At 42.8% G+C, this 24961-nt stretch overlaps 1 protein-coding gene across 1 annotated transcript in view; it reads right to left on the bottom strand.

Moving 5' to 3' along the window:
* The window catches only part of CPVL (carboxypeptidase vitellogenic like), a 103130-nt gene that overhangs the window by 73701 nt on the left and 4468 nt on the right, over positions 1–24961 (bottom strand). Inside the window, exons 2-3 of the mRNA XM_036327747.1 lie at positions 13017–13205; positions 5394–5515 (exon numbers count right to left, since the gene is read on the bottom strand). Coding sequence (XP_036183640.1) covers positions 5394–5515; positions 13017–13182 — 288 coding nt within the window. The 5' untranslated portion in view covers positions 13183–13205. The remainder of the gene's footprint in view (positions 1–5393; positions 5516–13016; positions 13206–24961) is intronic.

Below are 24961 nucleotides of genomic sequence, written 5' to 3'. Positions count from 1 at the left end.
AAATTCAAGCCCACTGCACTGGAATCACTGTGGTGCTCTTAGGAATGTCGATCCCTGCCCCCCCTCCAGGCCTACTGGATCGGAATCTGCTGGGAGGGGCTGGACACCCAGCAGGGGAGTCTGTCCTATTTGTAATGCTCCCCAGGTATTTCTGAGCAGCCACCACCAGTCTGGGAGCCACTGGGCTCCACCACCTTGACTGCTTCTGCCACCCACAGGATGGAGTGAACCCAGCACAGGCTGAGGCCCAGTGGAGCCTGATTCCATGTCTTCACACCAGGGGGGCTGTCCCGCTGGCTCCTGGGTACTCCTGGGGACACACTCTCCCACCTGCAGAGAGAATGCCTTGTGCTTTGGCTTGCACTGGATTGTGGACTGTGTTAAATGCACCTGGTCCCGTGCACTTGATTTTCCTGGCGTCTGATGAAGTAAGATGGGCTCCTGCATGATCCTGAAAGGGAGGGAGCACCTCAAATGTGCCTCCAGGTGCCCCGTGCCTCACTTGTTCCAGCCTTTCTAACTCCTTGATATGAAACAGACCCTTCTCAGTCACCAGATCCTCAGACTCCAGGAGTCCCAGCCATTCCCTGTGGCTAGAGGAGCAAGATGGGGCCCTTAGTGGAGGGGCCCTTAGTGGAGGGGCCCAGGCCCAACTCTAAACATCTCAGGTTTTGGCTCCATGACATTTGAGGTAAATAATCTGTAAGTCTAGGCTAAATGCTTCCAACAAATTACCTATATTCCTACAAGAAAGTTAAATATTAGATAATTCCCAATGTGAAGGATAGTAATTAAAAAAATAAAATAAAATCAACATGCTTCTTTATCTTCTTAAAAGTGGAAAAGCCACAATTCTGCTTTGTAATTTCCTTACCCAGTGGCAATTCATCCACAGTATTGCCTGGCATTCAGCTACTTCCATTTTGGAATCTCCCCCAACTTCCTGTCTCCTTTAATTTCCCAAATTGTGCCAATAATGAGAAAACTAATAAAGATAATAATGATAATAATAAAATAGTAACAACAGCAGCTGTACTAACTATGTATCAGGCACCAATGTAAGGGCTTTCCAACATTATCTCATCGGTCTCAAAACCATTGTCCACAAGGTATTCTGGTCCTCATTTTAAAACAAACAAAACAACCAATGCTCAAAGAAGTTAAAAAAAATGTGCCCAAGGTCGCATTTGGTCCAAGGAGCAGAGTCAAGATTTTATGCCTGATTGACTAAGTGAAGTGTCTTCTGGGTCTAGTTTTCTCCGGATCACCGAGTGGCCATCAAGAGCAAAGATCTCTCTGTCCCAGATCTAGTTTTAAATTCCAGCTCTGCCAATTTCTTGTTGGGCAATTGGAGACTAATTATTTAATCTCTGTAACCTCTTCATTTATAAAATGAGGATAATAATTCCTTCCTCATGTGGTTCTTGAAAGGATTAAATTTTTAAAAAATGCAGTGTTCAGCACAGAGTCAATGTTCAATTAACAACAGCCATCATAATTGTACATTTTATTCGCTTCATTATACTGTTTATCCCATGCAAAATGCCTATTCATTTCGCTTGCTGACTGTTTCCCCACTGCACACCAATTTCTAGTTCTAGAATCCATTCTGCCCTGATTTGTATACAATAACAGGGGAGTCTTGCAGAAATAACAGGAAAACAAAACTAATTTGAGAAACAGCAGCCCGAAAAATTACTCAGAGGATATTACAAATGTGGCATCCTTCCTGGCTCTCTTATTTTCTCTACCTCCAGCTTTTCTAGGGGGTCATTTCTCTCCTGATGACAACATCAGCTGCTTCCCCAAGACAGGCAACGGATTAATATTTCTGCCAAATAAAAGGAACTCTTCCCCCATCTGGGTGACCGCTGCTTCTCCTTCACCCAAACTGGCCGGTTCCATAATTTATGACCCAACTGACTGGGCAGGAATGGCTGCTCTGGGGCCTCAGAGACGGGGCTCTGCAGGTGGGCCCCGGTCAGGAGGTCTTGGAACAATCTATCCTGGATGCCTTGAGGTGACAGCTGTCAGTGGCACTGTCTTTTCATTGCTGCCTCTCTCCCCTGAATCTTGGTGTATCGTATCCAATAGGACACTATGCTTCCGCGTCTTCCTTCCTGTCATGGTGGCCTTGAGCTTTTGTCTTCTGGGATCATCTTGAATGCGTTTAGAGCTACATGAATGGTCCCCCAAAACAGAATCTGGTCAGGAGATGCACAGCCAGGTCTTCATTTAATTAAGGAGGGAACCCCAACAGCTCAGCCATTGTGTCATGCAGGAGGTGGGGGTTTCAGAGCTCAGTCTAGCAACCGGGAGAGGGTGCAGATCCTAAGCCCGTGTTCCTAACCAGCTGTCCTGCCCCCTGTGCCACCTACACTGTAGACAAAGCCAGTCACCCTCAGAGGCAACCTAAGAAAGAGAAGACTAGGCCTTTGTTTTGTTTTCAAGACAAAAGATCACTTCCCTCACCATGAGTTCCTGTTTTCACAAATCTGGATCATTATTAGAGAAGACTCACTATGCAGAAGTCATTGAGGAACTTACTGGTATCAAAAGCAGCCACAAAGCAGAAGAGAAAGTGAGGAATCAGTTTCTGAGGCCAGGGCCGGGGTGGGGGTGGGGGTGAGGGTGGGGGTGGGGGGACAGGGAGTGCAGTGGGGGCTGAGGCCCAGCAGACCTCAGAGGAAAACCAAGCAGGATTAGGGAAGCTGATCCCCACAGGCTGCACTCGCCTCCTCAGTCCCCCGTTCTAGCCCTCATCCCGGGGGCACTCAGGGGACAGCGCCACCTCCATCTGGGTTTGCCTGCTCTAGAAGTTTCTGGAGAAAAGAAGTGTGGGCCACTTTGGGGTGAGGAACACTGAACACAGGGCGGTGGCCCGTAGGCTGGATGATTTCTCAAGCATGCCCTGCCTGTTAATTCTCCCAATTTCAGGTCACAGTCTCTGGGGGGAGTTGGAGGTAATTCTCAAATACAATAAAATGTGAGAATCACTGAGAACACATTGAGAACCACTAATCTAGGCAAACTTTTCAAGCATTCATTTTACAAAGAAGTCTGGCCACCAAAGATACCCACATCCTAATCCCCCAAACCTGTGACTGGGTTCACCCCATGGCAAAGGGGAATTACCATTGCAGAGAGAATCAAGCTTGTTAGTCAACTGACCTGTATATAACAGGGAGTTTCTGGGATTATCCAGGTGGGCACAGTGTAATCACAAGGGTCCTTCAATGTAGAAGAAGGAAGCAAAAGACAAGAGTCAGAGCAGACAAGCTGACTATGGTGTCAGCCAAAGCAATGCATGTGAGGACTCAACCTACCAAAGTAGGATTTGAAAATGGAGGAGGGGGCCGCTAGCCAAGGAATGCAGGCAGCTTCCAGAAACTGCAAAAGGCAAGAAAACAGACTCTCCCCCAGAGCCTCCAGAAGCAGCGCAGCCCTGCCAACACCTTGATTTTAGCCCAGTGAGACCTGTCAGATTGCTGGCCTACCGAACTGTGAACCAATGCATGTGTGCTGTGCAAGCCACTACGTTTGTGATCATTTGTACAGCAGCAATAGAAGACACATAGAAGACATGATAAATGTCTGTACTTAATGATATTAATAAATATGATATTAAAAACACAATTGTACATTGTGGCTTCCGAAAGGTGTAAAGTTTAAGAGACTTCCAAGAACACAGGGATAATTTCCACCTGTTAAGATTAGGTCATATTTCTAGTCTTAATTTCTATCAATTCTCCCTAAGACAGATGTGCTGGATATTTGCATGTTTTCCTGATTGATTTTCAAGGTCTATTTTTTGCTCTGTGCCCTGGAAGGCAGACCTCTATGGACAAGACTCCCTCACCCTCTGGGTTCCAGTTTGGTTCCACCGATGGGAGGGACCAACAGGAATCTGAAAGACAACTAGGTGCTGAGCTTGTATCTATACAACCCTGAGAGCGAATCCCTCCTTAAATCTTGTGCTCTAGGTTCCTCACCTGCCTCACTCCACAGTAACACCAAGGAAGAGATAAGAAACTCTCTAGGGTCCAGGAAAGACTTTCCAGAGTAGATGACAGCCTAAGGACTACCAAAAAGTGTCTAGAATTCCTCACCATTTCTTACATGCCTCCCCCTACCCACAACTATGTGGTGAATTCCGTCAGAGGCCGTGACTGGGAAAGCAGAAATGAGAAGTTTAGAAAATGCCGGTGTGGCTCAGTGGTTGAGCATTGATCCAGGAACCAAAAGATTGCCGTTCAACTCCCGGTCAGGGCACATGTCGGGGTTGCGGGCTCAATACCCAGAAGGGGGCATGCCAGAGGCAGCTGATGGATGATGTTTCTCTCTCATTGATGTTTCTATCTCTCTATCTCTCCCCCTTCCTCTCTTTTTAAAAATCAGTAAAACATATTTTAAAAATACAACCCAACAGTACCAACAGAAGTAATTTAATTGGAAAACCATCCTGGATTAAGCAATTTACCCAGTCATTAGATATGTAGCACTGCTATATGCAAATCATATGCAAATATAAATAAGATCCTCCATAGGGACTGCTTTTTCACTGTTTTCTCTGGCTTCTAAAGCAAATCCAATTTGGAAAATAAAAATAGAAAATTACCCTGTGGTGGGATAGCATTTGTTTATGCATCTCAGCACCTCTACCAATACCCCCAACAGTGCCCAGAAGCCTAACATGATTTGTTCATGCTGAAGAACTATGTGACCTTGAAGTAAGCTTATTAGGATTAGTAAAGTACAAGGATACACCTACCTGTGTGTATTATGGACTTGAGAGGGTGAGTGGCCCCCTCGTCCAGGATGCCAACCTAGATCACCTCAATCCTCCACCCCTCCCCCAAAGGTCCAGAGTAGATGGGTTCAGTTTCCTCTCCTGTGTCTTCACAGAGTACTGCTCAATTCATGGTACTGACTTCATGAAGGAGTGCGTGTAGGAATATTAATCGGCCTAGCAAAATCCACAGAGAGGGCAACCATCCAAGACCAAAATCAACCACCTTTAGCCATGCTTATATGCATTACCTGTGAACTTCAGGAGTCCCCCACTGCTTATCCTCGTTGGCTTCCCACTACCCTGGGTATTTTTTAGAACAAAACAACAAAGAGATAGGAAGAAGGCGGCGGCAGGAAGAGGTGGCAGGATTCATATTCCTAATAAGGCTGCGGGACTTTGAAAGCTGGACCTCTCTGCAAACATTTGTTTCCTGCCCATAAACAGGAACACCCCACAGAGTCACTTATTTTTAGAAAAAAAATCTAAAATAAATTTTAAAACCCACAATTCTTCATTGAGTTGTAGGTTAACATTTCCACCCTGGAGGGAGCATAGCCCGCCCTTGAGTGGCAGTTCTGTGAGGGCGCTGGCGCAGGCTTACCAGGGCCGGGAAGAACCAGAAGAAAAGGTTGCTGTTGTAAGTGTTATTCACAGTGAGGAAGCCGGTGTAGCTCTCCACCTGATGCTGTCCTGGGAAAGAAGCCACCGCACTCAATCGTCTCCCTAGTGAGAGAAAAATTCACCCAAGGATTAGAGAGATGATACAGGGTTAGCCACCTCCTCTCAGGGGCCAGGTCTAGGATGCAGTGATCAGAAAGGCTACGAGAGTGGGCAGAAGGATGCTCGCTGCAGGGAATCCCAGCATGCTCTGGTCAAGTCCACATCGTGTACATACGCAATTTAGCCAAGGACAGTGGCACCTTTAAGATTTTTTTTTTTTGGTCCCCAAATATAATTTATAAGTGATGATAAATTTTGTTCTTATTAAAAGAACAAAAACAATCACCTAATCTCAGTTCCACTTGAGAAAGTAAGTAAACCAAGGTGCTCACATTGGGCACCTGGAGGGCCAGGGCAGAGTAAAGTCACCTGACGCCAGAGGAGGGGTTGCAAGAGAAGCAACGTAGCCAAGTAGCCCTCAGCCTTGGGAGGCCTGGATCCTGCACACTCCCCTGTCCATGGAGGCCAAAGGCCTGCTCCGTCCATGAAGGGAAATGCACTGAGGCCTGCGGGAGTGGGATGGATAAGGATGGCCGGGGAGGGAGGGGAAAGGCAGACAGTGAGAGTGAGGGTGGCCTCGTGGCGACTCAGAGGGAGCCAAATAAGACGATGGGACAGTTGTAGAGGGCAGAGGTCTTATGGCAGCAAAGGGACAAGGACAGCAGGTGAGGAAGAAGGGGAGGAGACGTTCGTATAGCTAAGGCCACCCAGAAGGAGATAATACTGATAGGAGCTAACACTGAAAAGGTCAATGTACATTAAGTGGCAGGTATAATTATTATCCCCACTGGACAGGTGACAAAACGGAAGCACAGACAGGTTAAGTGACTTGCCCAAGATCACACAGCTCGTCAAGGGAAGCTGAGGTTTAAACCTCAGAGTCCCTCTCCCACCCTCCCCACTGCCTCTCACTGGAGAGTTAGTCATAAGGGGTGAGGTGGAAGGGGAAGCAGTGATTAGGAAAGGAGTGGGGAAGGAACAGAAAGTAGGTGACGGGCATCGTGGGGAAGTGGATGGGGAAGTCTGGGTAAAGACGAGTCCTGTAGTGGTGGCAAAGCAAGGGTCCCCGATAAAAACAAACAACTCAAGAAAAGCCATTTAAGTCTGAGACATACTAGTTGGAGACTGGTTATTGGACAGGATCGGTGAGGAAGCCTGATCCTTCACACACGCCACTGACTAAAGATGCCTGTGTGGGTCCCAGGGCCCTCGGGCCCCGCAGCGCTGATGGTTCACGTGTCTTCCCAACTGGGCGTCCAGGGACAGCACTGATAGGGCGCAGTAGCCACAGAGCGAACGTGTGCACTCAGGGAATCGGTGCGACCAATCAGGGTCCGACCCCAGAGATGGTTAACTTTCACCAGCACACCAATGCTCTGGGCCACAAGTTCTCCTTTCAAATGATGGGCCTCTCGAAAGGGAAACTCTTCACCAACTACACCACGCTGTTCCTTTTTCTAGTGCTTTGCTGATCCTACTACTACTGACCAGCTCTGTAACCCTTTTATAATTTTTTTGGTAATCCTCGCCCAGGATATTTTTCCATTGATCTTTAGGGAGAGTGGAAGAGAGAGGGAAAGACAGAGAGAAACATTGATGTGAGAAGAATCACATCGATTGGTTGCCTCCAGCATGAGCCCTGACTAGGGCCTGGGCCAGGGAGGAAGGAGCCTGCAACCGAGGTACACGCCCTTAACTGAAATTGAACCCTGGACCCTTTGGTTCACAGGCCGACACTCTATCCACTGAGCCAACCCAGCCAGGGCTCTGTGACCCTTTTAACAGGCAGAGGTTTGGCCGATCTGGGCTCCAGCTTCTCACCTAGGAAAGTGGATGGCACTGAGTCTATGCACACAAAACCTGGAGAAGAGAAGCCGGCTTGCAGGGCGCATCGCTATGGTTGCCTTTGAAATGCGTCCCCTGAATGGGAACAGGGGCACCTGGGAGCAGAGGCAATGGTGGGGACACAGGGAAGGTGGCAGTTTCCTGAGGGTCCTGCTAGGCCAGCACAGCAGGGAAAACATGGTTTCCCGGTTGGACAGACCTGGGCTGGCGGTCCTGGCCAGGCTTTCTAGCAGGCCACTCCACCTCTGAGCCTCTTTCCTTTCATGTGAAATGTGGATGCCTCCCCCACCTTGTGAGGGTCAAATGAAAACATGCAGATGAGCCCTCACCGTGAGGCTGGGCATAATATAAGGGCTCAAGCAAAGGGAGGGACGGTCACCGCCCGCCCAGGCCACCCCAGGAGCAGTCTGGAAGACCCTGCGTTTCTCTGCCTCAGCCCAGTTCCCTCCCAGCCAAGATTGCTTAACCCAACCTCGCCAGCTCTGCCCCTCCTCTTGCAATGAGATCTACCTCCCCACCAGAAAAAGACAGAGAAAAAGGGAGACAGATGGATTTGAAGAAAAGGAAAAGGGCGAGAGATGTTTAGTGGGCGCCGTCCTCCTATCCATACCCTTCCCTCCTGCAGACACCGCTTCCCTCTCCCCTTCCTTGCTTGCACTTCAATTAGCGCAAAGCAGGGTCACCCTCCAGGGTTGGGCTGCCATTAAAACACTTGTTTTGGAGCCATTTTTCAAATGGAAATAGGACATGATATTCGTTTCAGATGTGCAACCAGATGATTGGACATTTGTGTATATTGTGAAATGATCATCACAGTAAGTCTCATTAACATCTGTCACCACACAGCTATACTATAATGTTTTTCCTTGTGATGAGGACTTTTAAGATCTATTCTCTTAGCAACTGTCAAACATGCACCACAGTACCATTAACTATAGTTGCCATGCTGTACATTACATCCCCAGGATGTATTTTTTTTAATAGCTGGAAGTTTGTACCTAAAAAACACTTTTGAAATGTTTCTCACAAAGCTGTTAATATTCTGAAAATCAGAGACCTCTCCCCCCAAAAGGAGGGCAGAGAACTGAAGATGAGGAGTTGGGAATGAATATTGGTGTGAATCAGGAGGGGTAAGAGAGCAGGAGATGGTTCATGAAAAAAGAAGAGAAAAAATGAGAACCATCAAAGTAGAATGAGGAGAGAAAATATATGATGGACAGGACATGACGGAGTCATCCATCTCTCTGAGAGTAGCCCGGCACCAGGTCCGCTGGCCGGCTCTGAAAATGACTCAGCTCAGCCAGCCCGCCCTTTCTGAGCACCCCAAGCAGTTTCTCTGCTACCTGTACTTACTCAGGCTCATTCCCTACCTGCCCTTCTAGGTCAGGGACTATCAGAAAGCAAGGACTTTGCCTAGTTTATCTTTGTGCCCCTGGGGACATACCATGCTGACTTATACACTTATGGCATTCAATACATATTGTTAATGAATGAATGTGAATGAATGAATGAATGAATGAATGAATGAATGAATGAGCTAAAACAGGCCACACTGATAATGCACTAGAATTAGCTTCCTTCTACAAAAACCTTTTAGGGCAGGGAGGCCTTATTAAGATCTTAAGAAATGCAGAGAAAACTTTTCTCTGGCCCACAAAAAAAGTGGTTCACCCTGTTTCAAATATTAAACTTCCTTTAACTAAACCACAGTGAATAATTTAAAAAGTTCTTTTAACTCAAATGATTTTAAAAAATATTTTCTAGTGCTCTGTTCACCCTCCCCAAGTCTATTAATGGAATGTGGAAAATAAACCCCCAAGACATAGTGGTTTCTTTCTTCCTGGAACCGTGACTCAACAATACAAACATTCAAAACCGTTACAGAAAGGGAAAAGGTCTCTTTGAAGCAATTTCACTTCCTCCTTGTTATGTACTGTGGTTGCCAGGGTTTGTAATACCACCACGTTAAAAAAGATTGGAGTCTGACCACAGAAGGGCATGAACCAGCTAATCAGGGCGGACTTCACACTCACCAAGACTCGGGCCATCACCATGATGTACAGAGAGACACAGCCAGACCCTCAGTAATAATAAATGAAGACCTAATAGCAAAATAGTCTTTAAAATTTGTGAAAATGCTAAACATGTGTTTGTGAACATGTTAAAATTTGCCTCTTAGATTCATTGTTTCAGAGAGTTAGGATTTGTTCTAGCTGCAAAGAAAGTAAACATGTAATTACAATTACATAAAATGAAGCCAGCTAGTTGGGGATTAAAAAAATTTCTCTCATTTTTTGTGAATGATTATTCATCCCCAAGATGTTCCATTGCAGCATTAAGACTCATGTTCCTAAGGTTTTGACAGACTTGATAAACAGAACAGATTTAGGGGAATGAGGTGACCATCTGCCCAGTTTCCTGAACTTTCAGTGAAGACAATGAATAAAATGATCCTTAATTAGGCTATCAGGGTTGCATTTGAATACCCAGATGTACCAGATTTTGGATCAGCCATTTAAAATTCCATTTGAGATTTTGAGTGTGTTACAGAACAGTAGAAAGTGACATTACATCAGATTTAATATTTTAAATATCGTCTCTCATCCCATGATGATCTCTCAGGGCTGGCACAGAAGGAGAGAAGATGAAATGATTTCCCTCAATATCTTTCTTTGCTACTTTGACCATAGCTGAAATGCTCATAGTCAAGAAATTCAGGAATGAGAGGGGTGTGGACAGCCTCTCAGATGGATTTCTCTACAGTCTTCTCACTTGACGCTACCAGATGTCTGATACAGACACCCCATGGTCACTGTCACTTAATGCCTTTGTTTAAGCTGTTTCCTCACTCAGTATGTGCGGGCCCTTTTCTATTTACCCAAATTTTGCCCAATACCCTCAGGTCTGGAGCTGGTCACATAGTTCAGTGGTTCCTACTTCACACTCTGGAGTCAGCAGAGAGAGGTTTTAATTCCAGCTCTGCCACTTACCAGGTTTAATAGCCCTGGGTAAGAGATTTAATTTCTCTGGGCCTCATTTTTCTCATCTGTAAAATGGGAACAACAACTATGCATTCTTCCTTAGGGTTGCTCTGGGGATTAAATGAACTGGTATGTGCATAAAGCACAATGCCTGACACACATTTGGGTCTAAAGTTGGAATTCTACAAATATTTATCGAGTGCCGATTACATACAGGCACTGTGCTAGGTACTGGAGATACAATTACTAACTGATAACTACTTGTTATATTTACGATGGCAACTATTGCTGTTTTCTCCCTGGACTGTGCCAACTGACAGGGTGGTTTCTTTCTCAACATCTCCAGCATGCCTAGGTCATATGTACTCCTTTAGGATTCTAATATGTGCTGCCTTATTCCTCAATTGTGTTATGTGTGTGTATCTGGTCATTCTAGGAGAGCATAAGCTTCTTAAAGAAAGAAAAAGAAATTATAGCAGAAGTCAGAAAAGTTGGGTCCTAAACACACCTCTGCTTCTATGACTGCTTGGACAAATCATGCAAACTATGTGAGTCTCATCTGTAGATCGGTAGAGTTGGTTATAAGTAGTTCATTGCTCTTCAATTCTAAACTACATGATTTGCTTTGATTTATTGTTAATGAACATCATCTCTAAGTCATCAGTATCCACTTACGGAAGCCAGAATGAATGAATGCATGTGGTCCAATTTGGTAGATTTGGATCAATGATATTTTGCCTCTTCATATGTGTCTAGTGATATGAGCCTGCACCAGCAGGCTACCATCATTTCATGCCTTCTCTACATCAAGTCAAAAGAATCTTTTAAAAAGAAGACTGACTACATTATCTAACTACATTATCTGATGACATTATCAAATGTATATTAATGTACACTGACAACATCATTAAAGTTTTTCACCTTTTCTGAGAACAGAGATGGTGAAATATGGAACCATTGTGTATTTCAGAAAAGACGTCTGAACAGGACTCAAATGCACCCTTAAGATACGGTTTTAAACCAAACAACAAAAACAATGACATCCTATTGGCTATGAGAAATTTCAAAGGAAGGAAAGTTGCTTTATTATACTTTCCATATAGAGTAGACAGATTTATTGTTGATCTTTAAAACTATCATTTCCCACCCTAGCCTGTTTGGCTCAGTGGATAGAGCATCGGCCTGCGGACTGAAAGGTCCCAGGTTCGATTCCGGTCCAGGGCATGTACCTTGGTTGTGGGCACATCCCCAGTAGGAGGTGTGCAGGAGGTGTTTCTCTCTCATCGATGTTTCTAACTATCCTTCTCCCTTCCTCTTTTCAAAAAAAATCAATAAATAATATATAAAGAAATAAAATTTAGGGACCATTTCCCTAAAATTCCCAGCATCACTTCCACACTCCCATGACATCTACCCACCTGCCAGCCTCAGCGGCCCAAGGATGAAGCTCCGTCCTCCGGAGCAGACGCCAAAGCCTGTGATGGCATCTTCCCACGGATGCCATGTCTCTCACTCATCTACTTAGAGAAAGGGCTCTAGCAAAAGTTGCCCCCACCCCAGTCAACCTTCCCCCTCTGCTGGATCATTTCCACAGCTTCCTCTAGCCACCACCCCATGTCTCTGCTTCCTTTTAATTACAGCTCCTCAGAATAGCTGCCTACATACTATTCTGGAGCCTACTGAGGTCCAGAAAGAGTCATTTATCTACACAGTGACTTACATTAATTGCAGAGTTTCTAATGACACCAAATGACACCTTTTTTGCTATTAATAATGACAATAGAAAACCCCATTTGCAAGCAATCTTTAGAGAGCAATTTACAGAATATTAAGAGTTTTCACATGCATTTTCTCATCTGATTCTTATACTATCCCTGCGACTTGGGTAAGTTGTTACATCGCCATCTTATTAGTGAGGACTGAGGCCTAGGCTGTTTGGGTGGCAACCTGCCAGGCAGGGGGGCCAGCGGCTGTGATAGATTCTGTGGTGAGGCTGTCTGGGTGTGCAGCCTGCACCCACCAGCTGGCATCTGTGTGACTCCGAAAAGGTACTTAGTTTATTTCCACGCAGTTTCTTGTGTGTAAAAGGAGTTCACTTCCCTGGGTTGTTGAGATGCTTAACTGAGTTTATACAGAATACTTGCCCCCCGTAACTGATACATAATAAGCTGTAAGGTTCCTATTAACCTTACTAAGTGCTCAGTGGTAGACAGACACTGTACTAGTTTCATAAACAGAAGTGCAGGAACTTGCCCTAACCAGTTTGGCTCAGTGGATAGAGCGTCAGCCTGCGGACTGAAAGGTCCCAGGTTTGATTCCCGTCAAGGGCATGTACCTTGGTGGCGGGCAACATCCCCAGTAGGGGGTGTGCAGGAGGCAGCTGATCCATGTTTCTAACTCTCTATCCCTCTCCCTTCCTCTCTGTAAAAAAATCAATAAAATATATATATTTTTAAAAAAGAAGTGCAGGAACTCAACCACTAGATAAAGAGCCTGACACACTCTCGTTTTAGCTCACAATTCTGATAATAGATGACACTAAAGCATTTGTATTTGAAATAAAACCAGTGAGTAAAAAAATTATCAGAATATATTTTAGATCCTGTAGGATAATTGATTTTTTTAAAAAAGGAAAAGAACTGCTGAAAGTACACCAGTGGTTTCCTGATTAGACTTACCTTGTTTGACTTTCCCAGCTTCAATGTAGGGAGTGAGAAATAATGGCTGCCCTGCGTTTCCCTTATACGGCAGGGAAGCCCGGGCATTATTGTATATGGAGCGGAACAGCCCGTCCCCACCGGGGCAGAGCACCAGCAGGGCCAACAGAACAGTCGCCTTCCACATGGCACCAACTATTCCCTCGAGGCCTAGGATGAAAACAACATTTCACAAATGAATCAAAAGAGTAAATACCTCCCTCACCCTTTTACACGCACCATAGTCATTCATCCACTCAAAACACAATTGTGTGTAAATGCCCTTTGCTACCACTTAAATAAAACAGACCCAATCCCTGCTCACCCTGAAATTAACTGTCTAATAGGGGGTTACTCAAGGGATTTACTATGTAGCTGGAGAAACAGTTTCTATTTCTAAAACTGTGGTCTGGGAAGTAAATGCAATGGAGTTGATTAATGCCTCAAGACAACAAGGGCTCAGTAACTGATCACCAAATGAGTGGTGGTGACAGTCCATCCACGACAGAGGGCAGAGGACCTAGAAAAGCCTCGGCAAGGTGGGATGGGTGGAGCTCAGGCAGGCAGGAGAAATGGGGAAGCATCACCAGTGGGTGGGTGAGCGTGAGGCTCACCAAAGGCGAGGCCTCAGGTGTCCATGAGACTTTGCAGGGAAATCTAAAACAAACAAAATGGATCTGGTTCCCTCTACTCTAGCTTACAAAATCAGTACACTTTGCGTCCAAGAACAAAAAAGAAGGAAGGAAGATAGGGAGGATCCTCCAACTATTTTCAGGTCCCTGCCCCTATAGCTCCCTGATAGAGAAACTTTGGAGTTAGGCCTTAAGTTTTACTAACACAGCGCTTCCCAAGGATATTCGAATCTGATGTTTGCTTAGAGTGTTCATCTGGGTTGATGATAATAGTGGCTTAAAATTGCATGGCGATTTCCCTAGCTTGTAAACAAACATGCAAATTGTATTTACAATGAGCCTTCCCTTGTATTTTCAGCCGATTCCAATCTCTTAATAACTCCACCAGGAAAGCGAGGATTATTATCACCATGATTAGATAAGATAATTTGACTCAAAGGAGTGCTTTATGCAAGGCATGACAGTGGAGAAGTCAGAACTACAACTCAGCCAGAGTCCGGACTAGGGTCAGGTGAGGCAGGTGGAGATGCAGGGTCAAATCTCATCTTTTTATCTAAAGTTTTGACATTTGGTTCACCATGGATTTTTTTGGCATTGATTTTGATTTTTTTCCAAGAGTATATTAAAATACTACTTTTCTGGATTACTGAGGTTTTTTTTTTGGGGGGGGGGGGACTGTTACATGTTACACCCAAAGGCAGGTGCCTCACTTGCTTCACCTTAATTCTGATCCTGCTAAGTATTATGATGCCTACATCAGGGTTGGTACATTACTCGGCATCACTGCTATTTAAGCATGGCCCACGTTCTTAGCTCTAAAGTCTAGGCAAAGTATATGAAATGAATAAATACTCCACTCAGATTATTGGGTGCAAAAAGAAGTATGCAACTATGCAAATATAACGCCTGCTATTTGGTGCTTTAAAATACCAAGCTATTAAAACATCTTAAAAACACAAAATGGGTAAAAGTCTATTAACCACCTGTTTATCACAACCCAATTTGGCATAATATGAAAATACTGATAGGAAATTTAAAAAGCTTTTGAGCCACATTTCCCCAACAAGATAAAAATGTATAATTATAACTGGATTGAAAATGTAATCCTTGTAAAGTCTTTCACGGTTAATTTACTAGAATTCCCCATACTTAATGTAAGCATGCTCAATCATCTACAGTAAGTAGCTAAAAAAATGCTTTTGCCTATTATTGACTATAATAAAGAACAAAATGAATTTAGAAACTGAAATTAGGTTCCCAAGAAGCCAAAGGGTAATGACTACTATAGTACTAATAATTTTTTTTAAATTATGTGAATTTGTTATGCTGATGTTTTAATAGCAGTTACTTTTAAGGAATGCTTGAAATCAACAATCTTACTCTAACTGGTTCAGGGAAAAAAATCTGTGGTATTAAAACCATAGTGGAAGAAGCTTTTCCAGTAAACGGTTTTTTCCTGGGGGCAGACACAAGAAACTAATGATGCCTTCTAATTTCTCAGTCTCCCTGCTGCAAACCTCCAGGCCCCTTTAATGGAAGCCATTAATATTTAAATAACCAGGCTGGTTACAGAAGTTCCCTTGTAAGCAAATGTTGACTCAAAGATGTTCAAGAAAGGCAAAGCTGGTCTTATTTTAATTGACATATTTAATTCATAAAAGTAAGAGTTGGGTCAACTTAGAAGATCACATTAGCATTTGATTAAACAACTGTTAGAGTCATGGCTTCACATGTAGGTGAATGAAAGCAATATTTTTCATTTCACAGTTCTCAACAGTCAGAATTCCTGAATTGTGTGCTAAGCTGTCATCTCTCCTAATGAAATGAAAGCTATTATCCTGAATGGAAAAGTCTTTTTTTTCCATGACATCCATCTCAGATGTTTTTGCTTATCCTAAACTAGCCTGAATCTTTTTACTTATTGAACATTATTGAGTACTTTCTAAACTAATAAATCCTGTACCAGAATCTACTACCCATAGAAAGTGAAAGAAAAAGTTACTCACCATACACTTTATCATGTCTATTTGAAATAATATGAAACATAAGCACTATTTCCAGTTCAAATATACCATATTGAAGGATTCAGACAAACTGTTCCTCTTAAGAACTGTTTAGAAACAGAATAAAATCTAGGCAAATACAAAGGGATATTGGAAGAATCAAATAAGCTCCAGGTCAGAAGTTTATGATTTGCTAACACTGTCTTACTAAACCTTAAATATTACAGTTAGAAATTGTGTCCAATGTTCAATACTTAATATAAACAAAGTTATTTATCAGAGTTTTATAGAATGATAAAAGGAGTCAACAATGTAACCAATTAAGTAAGTTTCTGTACACCAAAAAGATAAAATTATATACAGCAATTAATATATCTATGACAATGCTTTGAAAATATACTAAATATTAGGTAAAGTAAGCTATTAAATTGGATAGGTGGTATTTTCTCCTTATTTAACACTTCTTAAGAATTTCTAAATCTTCTACAATCATTAATCTTATAATCAGAAAAAAAAACAATTTTTGGTTTTGAAGACAAAGTGAAGCAACTGAGAGACAAGGCAAAAAAAAAAGAATGCATGTTTCTTATTCCTTATTACTACCTGTTATGACCTCTTGCGTTTCCTGGGAGTCAGGTTCTGTTTGTTCTCTTACAATAGGTCCTTCTCTCCCTAACATTCTGAGAAGATGTGTCCTGACCTGCTGAAGCCATAGAACCCCAGAGACTCAGGGTCTACGTCCTCCTTGGTCAATGAGAAGGATCTGCGTAAATGTGAGAGGTTCTAATAACAGTTACTGTTCTTACATTTGTATTTAATTCCGCCTGAAGTAGAGTCTATGACAGATGCGCACATAATTGGTTCTAAGCAAATATTTGTTGAACAGATAGATCCAAAAAATGAATCATGATATTTTAGACCTAGATGAGATAATACATGTTCACGTGGCCCAATTCTTTCATCTTACCAACCGGAGAGTGGAAGCCAGAGGATTAAGTAAGTGACTTGCGTAAGATTATTCTGCTAGTGAGTAGTAGGGCCAAGCAATACTCAAAGCAAGGATTTATTTATGGTGCTAAATCCAATCTGCATTCCACTTTCCTGTTCTTGGTTACAGTTACATTCAGGTATTCTGACTCCTATTGTCTCGATAGATAATAACAGCCTGTAATGGTCCTAGATCCTTTCATAGACCAGTAGAGGCTGTAGTTAAATAAAAAAGAAACATTACTAAGTAAATCTTTCCAGAGAAATTTGGTTTTGGGAAAAAGTTCATACTAATCCTGTCATGACTGACTCAGTAGACCTTGGGCAAGACAGTGACTTCTGTGGATCCCTGTCTGTGTGTTAGAACCAACAACTACATTTCCAGGAACTGTGAGAGCCAGTTCAACATGGCCATTGTTACAAATTACGCTATAAAAGTTTACCGTTAAATAAGTTATATTTTAAAAAATGTCATAAATATCAAAACTCACCACTTCTGAATTATCTTACTGCATTTTACTATTATCTGTGTCCTGGCGTTAAGTTTTTCTGTATTTGTCAGGTGGGTGGATTATACAACAGTTTGCTACCAGGCATTTCTTTCCAACTCTGTGTTCAGTGACACCTATGGACGGCTTCCAGTCAGCCATGGTGGTTATATTTACACCATGGCCATCAGCAAACACCACAAATCAGGGCAGTGATGGCGAACCTATGACACGCGTGTCACAACTTATTATTTTGGTTGATTTTTCTTTGTTAAATGGCATTTAAATATACAAAATAAATATCAAAAATATAAATCTTTGTTTTACTATGGTTGCAAATATCAAAAAATTTTTATATGTGACATGGCACCAGAGTTAAGTTAGGGTTTTTCAAAATGCTGACATGCCGAGCTCAAAAGGTTCGCCATCACTGAATCAGGGTTTTCTTGCCCCCCAGAGAGCCGGTCACTGAATATACACCTGCATGTGTTGGTCTCATGTTTCTTCTTTAAAAAATAAGCTGAGAACCACTTTCTATCAACTCAAATGTTAATTCCAATTGCAATGACCAGCAGAAGAGACAAATGGGAGAATCCTGCCGAGTTGTCATCTGTGTGTGGAAGCAACCGGCAACCTGCTTACATAGGCAAGGCCTCTAGGAGAGGAGCCCGCCACTGGAAGGGGTGTGTTACACCGACAGAGAAGAAGCAAACAGAAACTCCAGAATGAGGCCCAAACACAGAGCCAACATTTCAAGCAGCCCTATGTTCTCTTCATTTCTCCTTCCAACTTCTCCACTTTAAAGTATTCCAATTAAAGGGTAAAAATCATGGATGTAATAATTATTATAGCTGAAATTCAAACAGTTACATGGGTCCCCTCACATGTTTAATTGGCGTTAATAGCTCCCAACACAATTAAAACATTGCCCCAAACAACAAAAACAGGCCAACTAGTAACAGACATTTCCACAAAATCTGTAATTTTTTAAAAAAATACAAGAAAGTGGTTCCTCTGGTTAAAAAAGAGTCACCTCTCAAGATTATTCATGCATATCCAAAGCATTTGGATCCTGTATTAAAGGACTACTGTGCAACCCTAAATGAAATACCAACCCAGATCCCAAATCTAGCTATTTTGTGAAAAAGATATCCACGCAAACAAATGATAAAAGAAAGCCTTTATTTTGAAGGAACCACTACTCATCTTCCTTATGGCATCATTTCAATTTCTAAAATTGATATTTGAAGCGCTCTGGTCCCAGAGAGGACATAGTACCTGGCACACCTGGTGATGGGCAACCATCTGCAAAAGTGGCACTGGGACTCTACACCTATCGCCTTTTTATAGGTCGCCCCTCTGGCAGTCGACAGTGGTGTCTCATCTTGCAAATGAGTTGGGAGTGCCTATCTCTGCCACCATACCCTTGGGCTCCCAGGCAAGGGAGACAAACTTGAGTTATGTGGCAGGTAGGGAATGAAAATAATCAGCAACCGGAGAAAATAATATGATCAGACACTGTAGTAGGACACTTTTACCTTGAAATCAAACCAGAAGGAAAATTTGAGTGGGGGTAGAAATAAAAAGTAGACATGGCCCAAAATGTTAATAATGGTTTTGAAATAAAAAAACAGAAAGACCATCCCCATGATGAAAGGCATTGTCATGATAATGATACCAATAACTTCTATCAATTATTTTTTTTTAAATATATATTTTACTGATTTTTTACAGAGAGGAAGGGAGAGGGACAGAGAGTCAGAAACATTGAAGAGAGAGAAACATCGATCAGCTGCCTCCTGCACATTCCCCTACTTGGGATGTGCCTGCAACCAAGGTACACGCCCCCAACTGGAATCAAACCTGGGACCCTTGAGTCCGCAGGCTGACGCTGTATCCACTGAGCCAAACCAGCTAGGGCAACTTCTATCAATTATTGAATGCTCCCTATGTCGTGAAACTTTGCTAATGGTTTTATATTTCTATTTCTAACCTTTACCATGCAGGTATTATTATCTCCCATTTTACAGATGAGAAACTGATCCTCAGAGAATTTAACTTACTTGCCCAAATTCACACAGCTAATAAGTGGTAGAACAAGGAATTCAGGCCAGTCCTCATCTGTCTCCAAAGACCATTCTACAGTCCCAATACCAGCATGTCCCAAAAGGTGCTACATGGGCCAAGTTCCTCCTCCTTATCCAGGTAAGTTTGGAAGTACAACATACTATATCCTCCCAGAATTAAATTATTATTTTGCTGAGAAGTTCTGCTGTAAATAAATGTGTTAAAAGTTTATCCCCGTACTCCCCAAACCAACAATATTTCATTAGGAAAGGCTTTTTATTCTTGTATAATATTTAAAAATGTAATAGAACACCGTTCTGTGACCTTTTTTTACTCAACAAAATATGTTGGAGGGACACCGTTAGCCTAGGCCCTTACTGTTCCAAATGACCTCAAGAAAGTGTCTGAGCTAACAGTGTTCAGGAAACACTTCTCTGGGCGAAGCCAGCCTTGATGAAGCAGTGCAAAGGCCCTGAGGTACAACCAAGCTTTGTTTGTTGGCTGATGGGCATACAGTGGATGTAGGAGGAAGTGACACATGATGAGTTTCGAGGGTAGTCAGGGTCAACACATGTGGAGTCTTATCTGTATTCATAGGCATTCAGATTTTTTTTTTTCTAATTTCAATGGGAGACCATTGGAGGCTTTTAAATAAAGGAGCAATACCAGTCTAATTAGAATTGTGAAATGTGAAATGATCACTCTGGTTGTTACCTAGTATATGGACTTTAAAAGAATAAGGATTAGGAGGCTGATGTAATAATCTAGGAGAGATGACAGAGGCCGGGGTCAGGGAGTAGCCGTGGAGGTGGTGAGAAGTGGTCAGCTACATTTTGAAGGCATGTCCATGAATATTTGTTAATAAACTCAAATATAATGGGAAAAAGCAAGGATGACTCCTAAGTCTATCTTTTGCCCAAAGTGGCTGCGTGAATTGTGACGAGCTGAATTGTTTCCCCCCAGAATATATATTGAAGTCCTTCAGAATGTGACCTTATTTGGAAATGCTATCTTTGCAGTTGTCATTATGACCTCATTCTAACTTAACTAGTGAGGCTGGAGTCCAGGGAGTGGTGGGAGGGTGGTACAGAGTGGGATCAGGCATCAGATTATGGTGGTGTTTGGGGCTCACTTCTTCCCAGCTCCCATGTTTCCATAAACGGTGAGGCTGGCCTCTTGTTACTTCCTTGCTCACTCTACCAGGTGGGGGGAGAGGTGGAAAAATATCTGCTGGTAAATTTGGGGAAACTGTTAGTCTCAACTTCCTTGTTGTCGCACAGGAAGCAGCGTTTCTCTCTCTCCGCCAGGTGTGGGCCTGTGAACAGCGGGGCAAGTCTGCTCTGCTGGATTGTGGGCTTTAGTCCTAGGAAGCCCATTGTTCCAGAAGTAAAAGCTCCAACTCAACCCAGCCTCTCTCAGTAATAAAAGTGATCTATTACTGTCCACCTGCCTTGCTCTTTTGTCTTCTCAATTTCAGGCAATGGAGAGACGTTTGCTATTTTGGGGCTCCCTCCGAAACCTCAAACAGAATGGGATTTGGGTTTTATTCTGAGTGTAACAGGCTGGAATATTTTTTTTCCAGTGCACCCCACTGTCTCTATTACGCTGCAAACATTTCATCATACGGGTAACTACAGAAAGGCTTGGGTAACAGTATCAGTGTCACCCACATATCCAGAATTTGAAGGCCACGCAGTATGGCTTGCGCACTCCAGCCCTGAAGGTATGAGAGTTGATCCACAGAAATAATTTCTAAAACCAAATCAGCTACACTATCTTCACAGGACCGTCAGAAGACAACAAAGTCACACAAGGACCAGTTAGCAAGAACAAAAGGATACAAAACCACATCCCCTCATTAAGTATTTTAAAATCAAGTGGGTAGAGTATCCAAAGAGGAGATGACAGGAAAAGCATGGAAACACCTCTATTATTGCTTCTATGAGCAGTTTCTAAAATCGGAAAAGCTATTTGCACTCTTTGGCTTGCTGTGTTCTGACTTTGGTCCATACCATCTTGCCAAAATCATTAATGACCTCCATATTCCCAAACCCAAAACAAAAGTTTCTGCCATTATCTTAACTGATTTCTCTGATACAATGATATTACCCTTTAGGACACTTTATCATTGACTTGCCTTCTGTCATCTGTGCTCTCGCAGATCTTCTAGAATGTTATCCGACCGAGTTCCCTCTTCTTCTGCCTTCCCTTAAACATGGGGATCCCTCAGACTCTCTCCTTGGTCCACAGCTCATCTCTCCCCGCTCTCTCTCCAGGGTAATCTCATCACTTTAACTAGCACCTTCCACTGACACCACTCAGAATGATAGCTCTTCTTAAAAGCCTAGCCTCATCTATCCAACTGCCTGCCACACATTTTCGCCCGAGGCCCCATGGGCATAGTGAACGCAACTTGTCAAAGTGGAACCTAATCTTTGTGCTAAGGCAGAGTGAATTGAACACATTTACTTCTGCCCCCTCATAAAACTGCTGGAAGACATTTTTTAAAAGGTATAAATCCCATGGCCCACGAGAACAGGAAAAGCAGCAGCACATAGGGCAGGTCAAATTTTGTTGTCATGAGATGGAAAGGGAATGAATAGTGTGCAGAGCATGAAAGCAGAATATAGATGAGACGCCAGTTAATTCACGTTACACAACCACAGAAAGGTCCAGACATTCCGAGTGCTGGAGCCTGCAGAAGGCAGAGGTGAGACGGGCTGGAAAGAAGGCTTGGTCCAAGTCTGTAACAGCAGGTAAAGACTCAGATCCCACCGCCCTCAGCCTGGCTCCTACTTATTCTGTAAAACACTTATTCTTTGAAAAATTAAACCAGGGGAACTCTAGACTTAGGAATAGTAAATACAGTAAAAACTGGGGAAGAGGCACCCAATTTAAAGCTACACCTCCACAGTGATATACCCTGAACACTCCCCCTTGAACTTGAACGTGTCCTGAACCCAGGCCTTGAACACTCAGCTCTAAGAAAGCTGGCAGCACACACTCTGTGCCTCCACCCCTCATCCTGCGCAGGAGCCTGAGGACGCCTCTCTGGGATAACTGCAACCTCTTAGAGAAAGGACCTAGCGACGCTGACGTGTGAGGTCCTCCGTGGAACTTCTTGGTCCCGCCAATCGATTCCATGGTGCCAGGGAGCTGCTGACAAATCCCTTGGACACAGCCAAACTTCCAATCAGTGACTTCATTTCTCACATTTAATACACAACCAGACTGCAAAGAAGCACTGCACATTGGGAAGAAAGTCTCTAATTTAAAAGAAAGACCAAAAGAAACTACTTGAAGAAGAAAAACACCTCAAAAGAAACAATAATACATGAAATAGGTAGCCCTTCAAAAACAACAAAGAAATTATTTACAGGAATAAGAGTAGACGTTGCATTCATTAGGTAACAGAAAGTTGTCTTGAAAAGAAACAAAGAACAAGAATACACTCCTGAAAATTAAAAATAGGGTAATAGCGGTTTTAAATTTTTGATAAAAGAAGGGACAAAAAAGTCACAGAAATCTCCCAGAAAATATAAGGGCAAAAATATAAGAGGAAAAAAGGTCATTATGACATTTGTTCTGGAAGACCAATATCTGAGAAATGGGCATTCTAGAAAAAGAAGGCAGATCAAATTCAGGGAGGAGATTATTAAAGAATTAGTACAAAAACATCTAGCAGAAGTGTGGACATGATTTGCAGAATGAAAGGGATGACAATTTTCCCAGATCAAGGGATGAAAAGACATGGAACAGTTTCCAGGAATAAAAAGACTACATAAACTGGGAGCGAGAGAGAGAGAAAAACAAACATTAAAAGAATCAAGAACCAAAATGGCACTAGACGTTTCAAAAGTAGCAACAGCAGCTAAAATACATTGCAGAGAGGGGTGGGCAACAGCTTCAAAATTCTAAGCGGAAAATGAAATGTTAAGCTAGAATTGTCTACTCAGCCAAACTATCAAACAAGTGTAACGATAAAGAATGTTCAGGTGTACATATGTTTTTAAAAATTGGTTCTCATATCCCACTTCCCAGAAACCTAGTGGCAAACGTGTTCCACCAAATTGAGGAAGTAAAGTAAGAAAGAGAATGAGGTGGCATCCCACTAACAGGGGAACTAACAGGACAGAGGTCCCAGGATGACAGCTCTACCTAGAGGCCACCCACGCAGACTGGAGCAGTAAGACAGAGCAATCCATAGGAAAGGGGAAAAAAAGCATGTAACTAACTACCTCATGAGTTTTTGTGAAAAATCATATCCATAAGGATACTACAGTTCTATCAGCAGGCTTGGACAGAAGTCCTCATAATTACATAGAAAACTAAATAAAAAAGAGGCAATTACTAACTCAATGAAGAATATCAAACTGTTCAGGGAAAGGTATTGCAATGAGAGTATACTACTTAGCTCAGCAATGAGCAATACTTACATAATAAAGTCCTCATCATGAATGAATTTAGCAACAACAACAAATTCTGTAACCATTGGTCAGGGTGGAGGATAGGCAAGTTGAGACATAAATTAGGAAAGAGTGATAAGTTCTTACCTTAATAGACAAATACCTCAAGTTGATTTTTTTTAAGTACAACCCTAAATCAAGAAAGAGTTCAAGAAATCAAGAAATAGATTAGGCAGATCACTGAGAAATTTGGAGTTAAATACTAGAAGAAACAGGTGAAAGCTGGGGACGAGATTTCAGAGAGAAGAGAAGCGTGGAGAGTAGTAGAAAGAGGAATACAGTTTTTTTTTGCCAATCAAAAGTAGTTAACAATAACTCAAAAAAGTAAACTTATTACCTTCTTCCCTAAACATGTCTCTACTTCCCTGTTTCGTCTTGGTTGGAAATACTCAAGCTCTGAAGCTGGACATCTCAGACCGATGGACTCCTCCGCCTCCCTCTTGCTGCCTTTCCACAGCCAACCAGCCACCACTGCATGTCTTGGATGTTTGTCAAATTCTTCCTCTCCCCTCTAACTCTACTCCCAGGTCCGAATCCAGGGCCTTACCACTACTTACCTGGACCAATGCGAAGCTCCAAGCTAATAGCTAACCCTGACTTTAATGCCTACTTGAATGATTTCCCCACTCTCCTCATTTGCTGTTGTCTCTCCATTTTCTTAGGCTGTGGGTGTTATGCTTTTTCCAACTTTGTTGTATGGCAATAGATAACCACTCCCTAAGGCAAGATATAAGCAGAGAGTACAAAGTGCTAAAGAGCAGGAAGAAACTAGAGAAATCATACAGAGGCGATTGCAGGGGATGTTGTTGGAGCGCTCAGTCTTTACCCTCCAGTGGTGAGAAACTACCTAGGGCCTCATAATTGTAAAGAATAGTATGGCCATGGTGCAAGGATGGACTTCAGCTACAAAGACAGAAGGCAGATAAAATATTAATTGGGCTTTATAATAACCCAGAATAAAGATGATGATGCTGGGCAGGGGAGAGTAAGAGTGTAAACAGGGAAGGTTGAAAATAACTAGAAGGTAAAATTAGCAGGACCTTGGGAGCGATGAAATATTATATGTTGAAATAGAACAGAATCTAGGATGATTCCCAAATCTGACTTAGATGGCTGGGCAGACGGTGGCATCAGTAACTAGATTTCTCACTATGTGATTTTGTTGTGAAACTAATGCATTAGTGCATTCGTGTGTGTGTGCGTGTGTGTATAAAAGACAGACAGACAGAGAAACAGGGAATACCAGATCCCTGAGAAAGTGAAAATCAGCTCCCTGCTAATCAC

Source organism: Myotis myotis, unplaced genomic scaffold (genome assembly GCF_014108235.1).
Source record: "Myotis myotis isolate mMyoMyo1 unplaced genomic scaffold, mMyoMyo1.p scaffold_m19_p_11, whole genome shotgun sequence".
Lineage (NCBI taxonomy): Eukaryota > Metazoa > Chordata > Mammalia > Chiroptera > Vespertilionidae > Myotis > Myotis myotis.
This window is presented reverse-complemented; position numbering and strand designations above follow the sequence as displayed.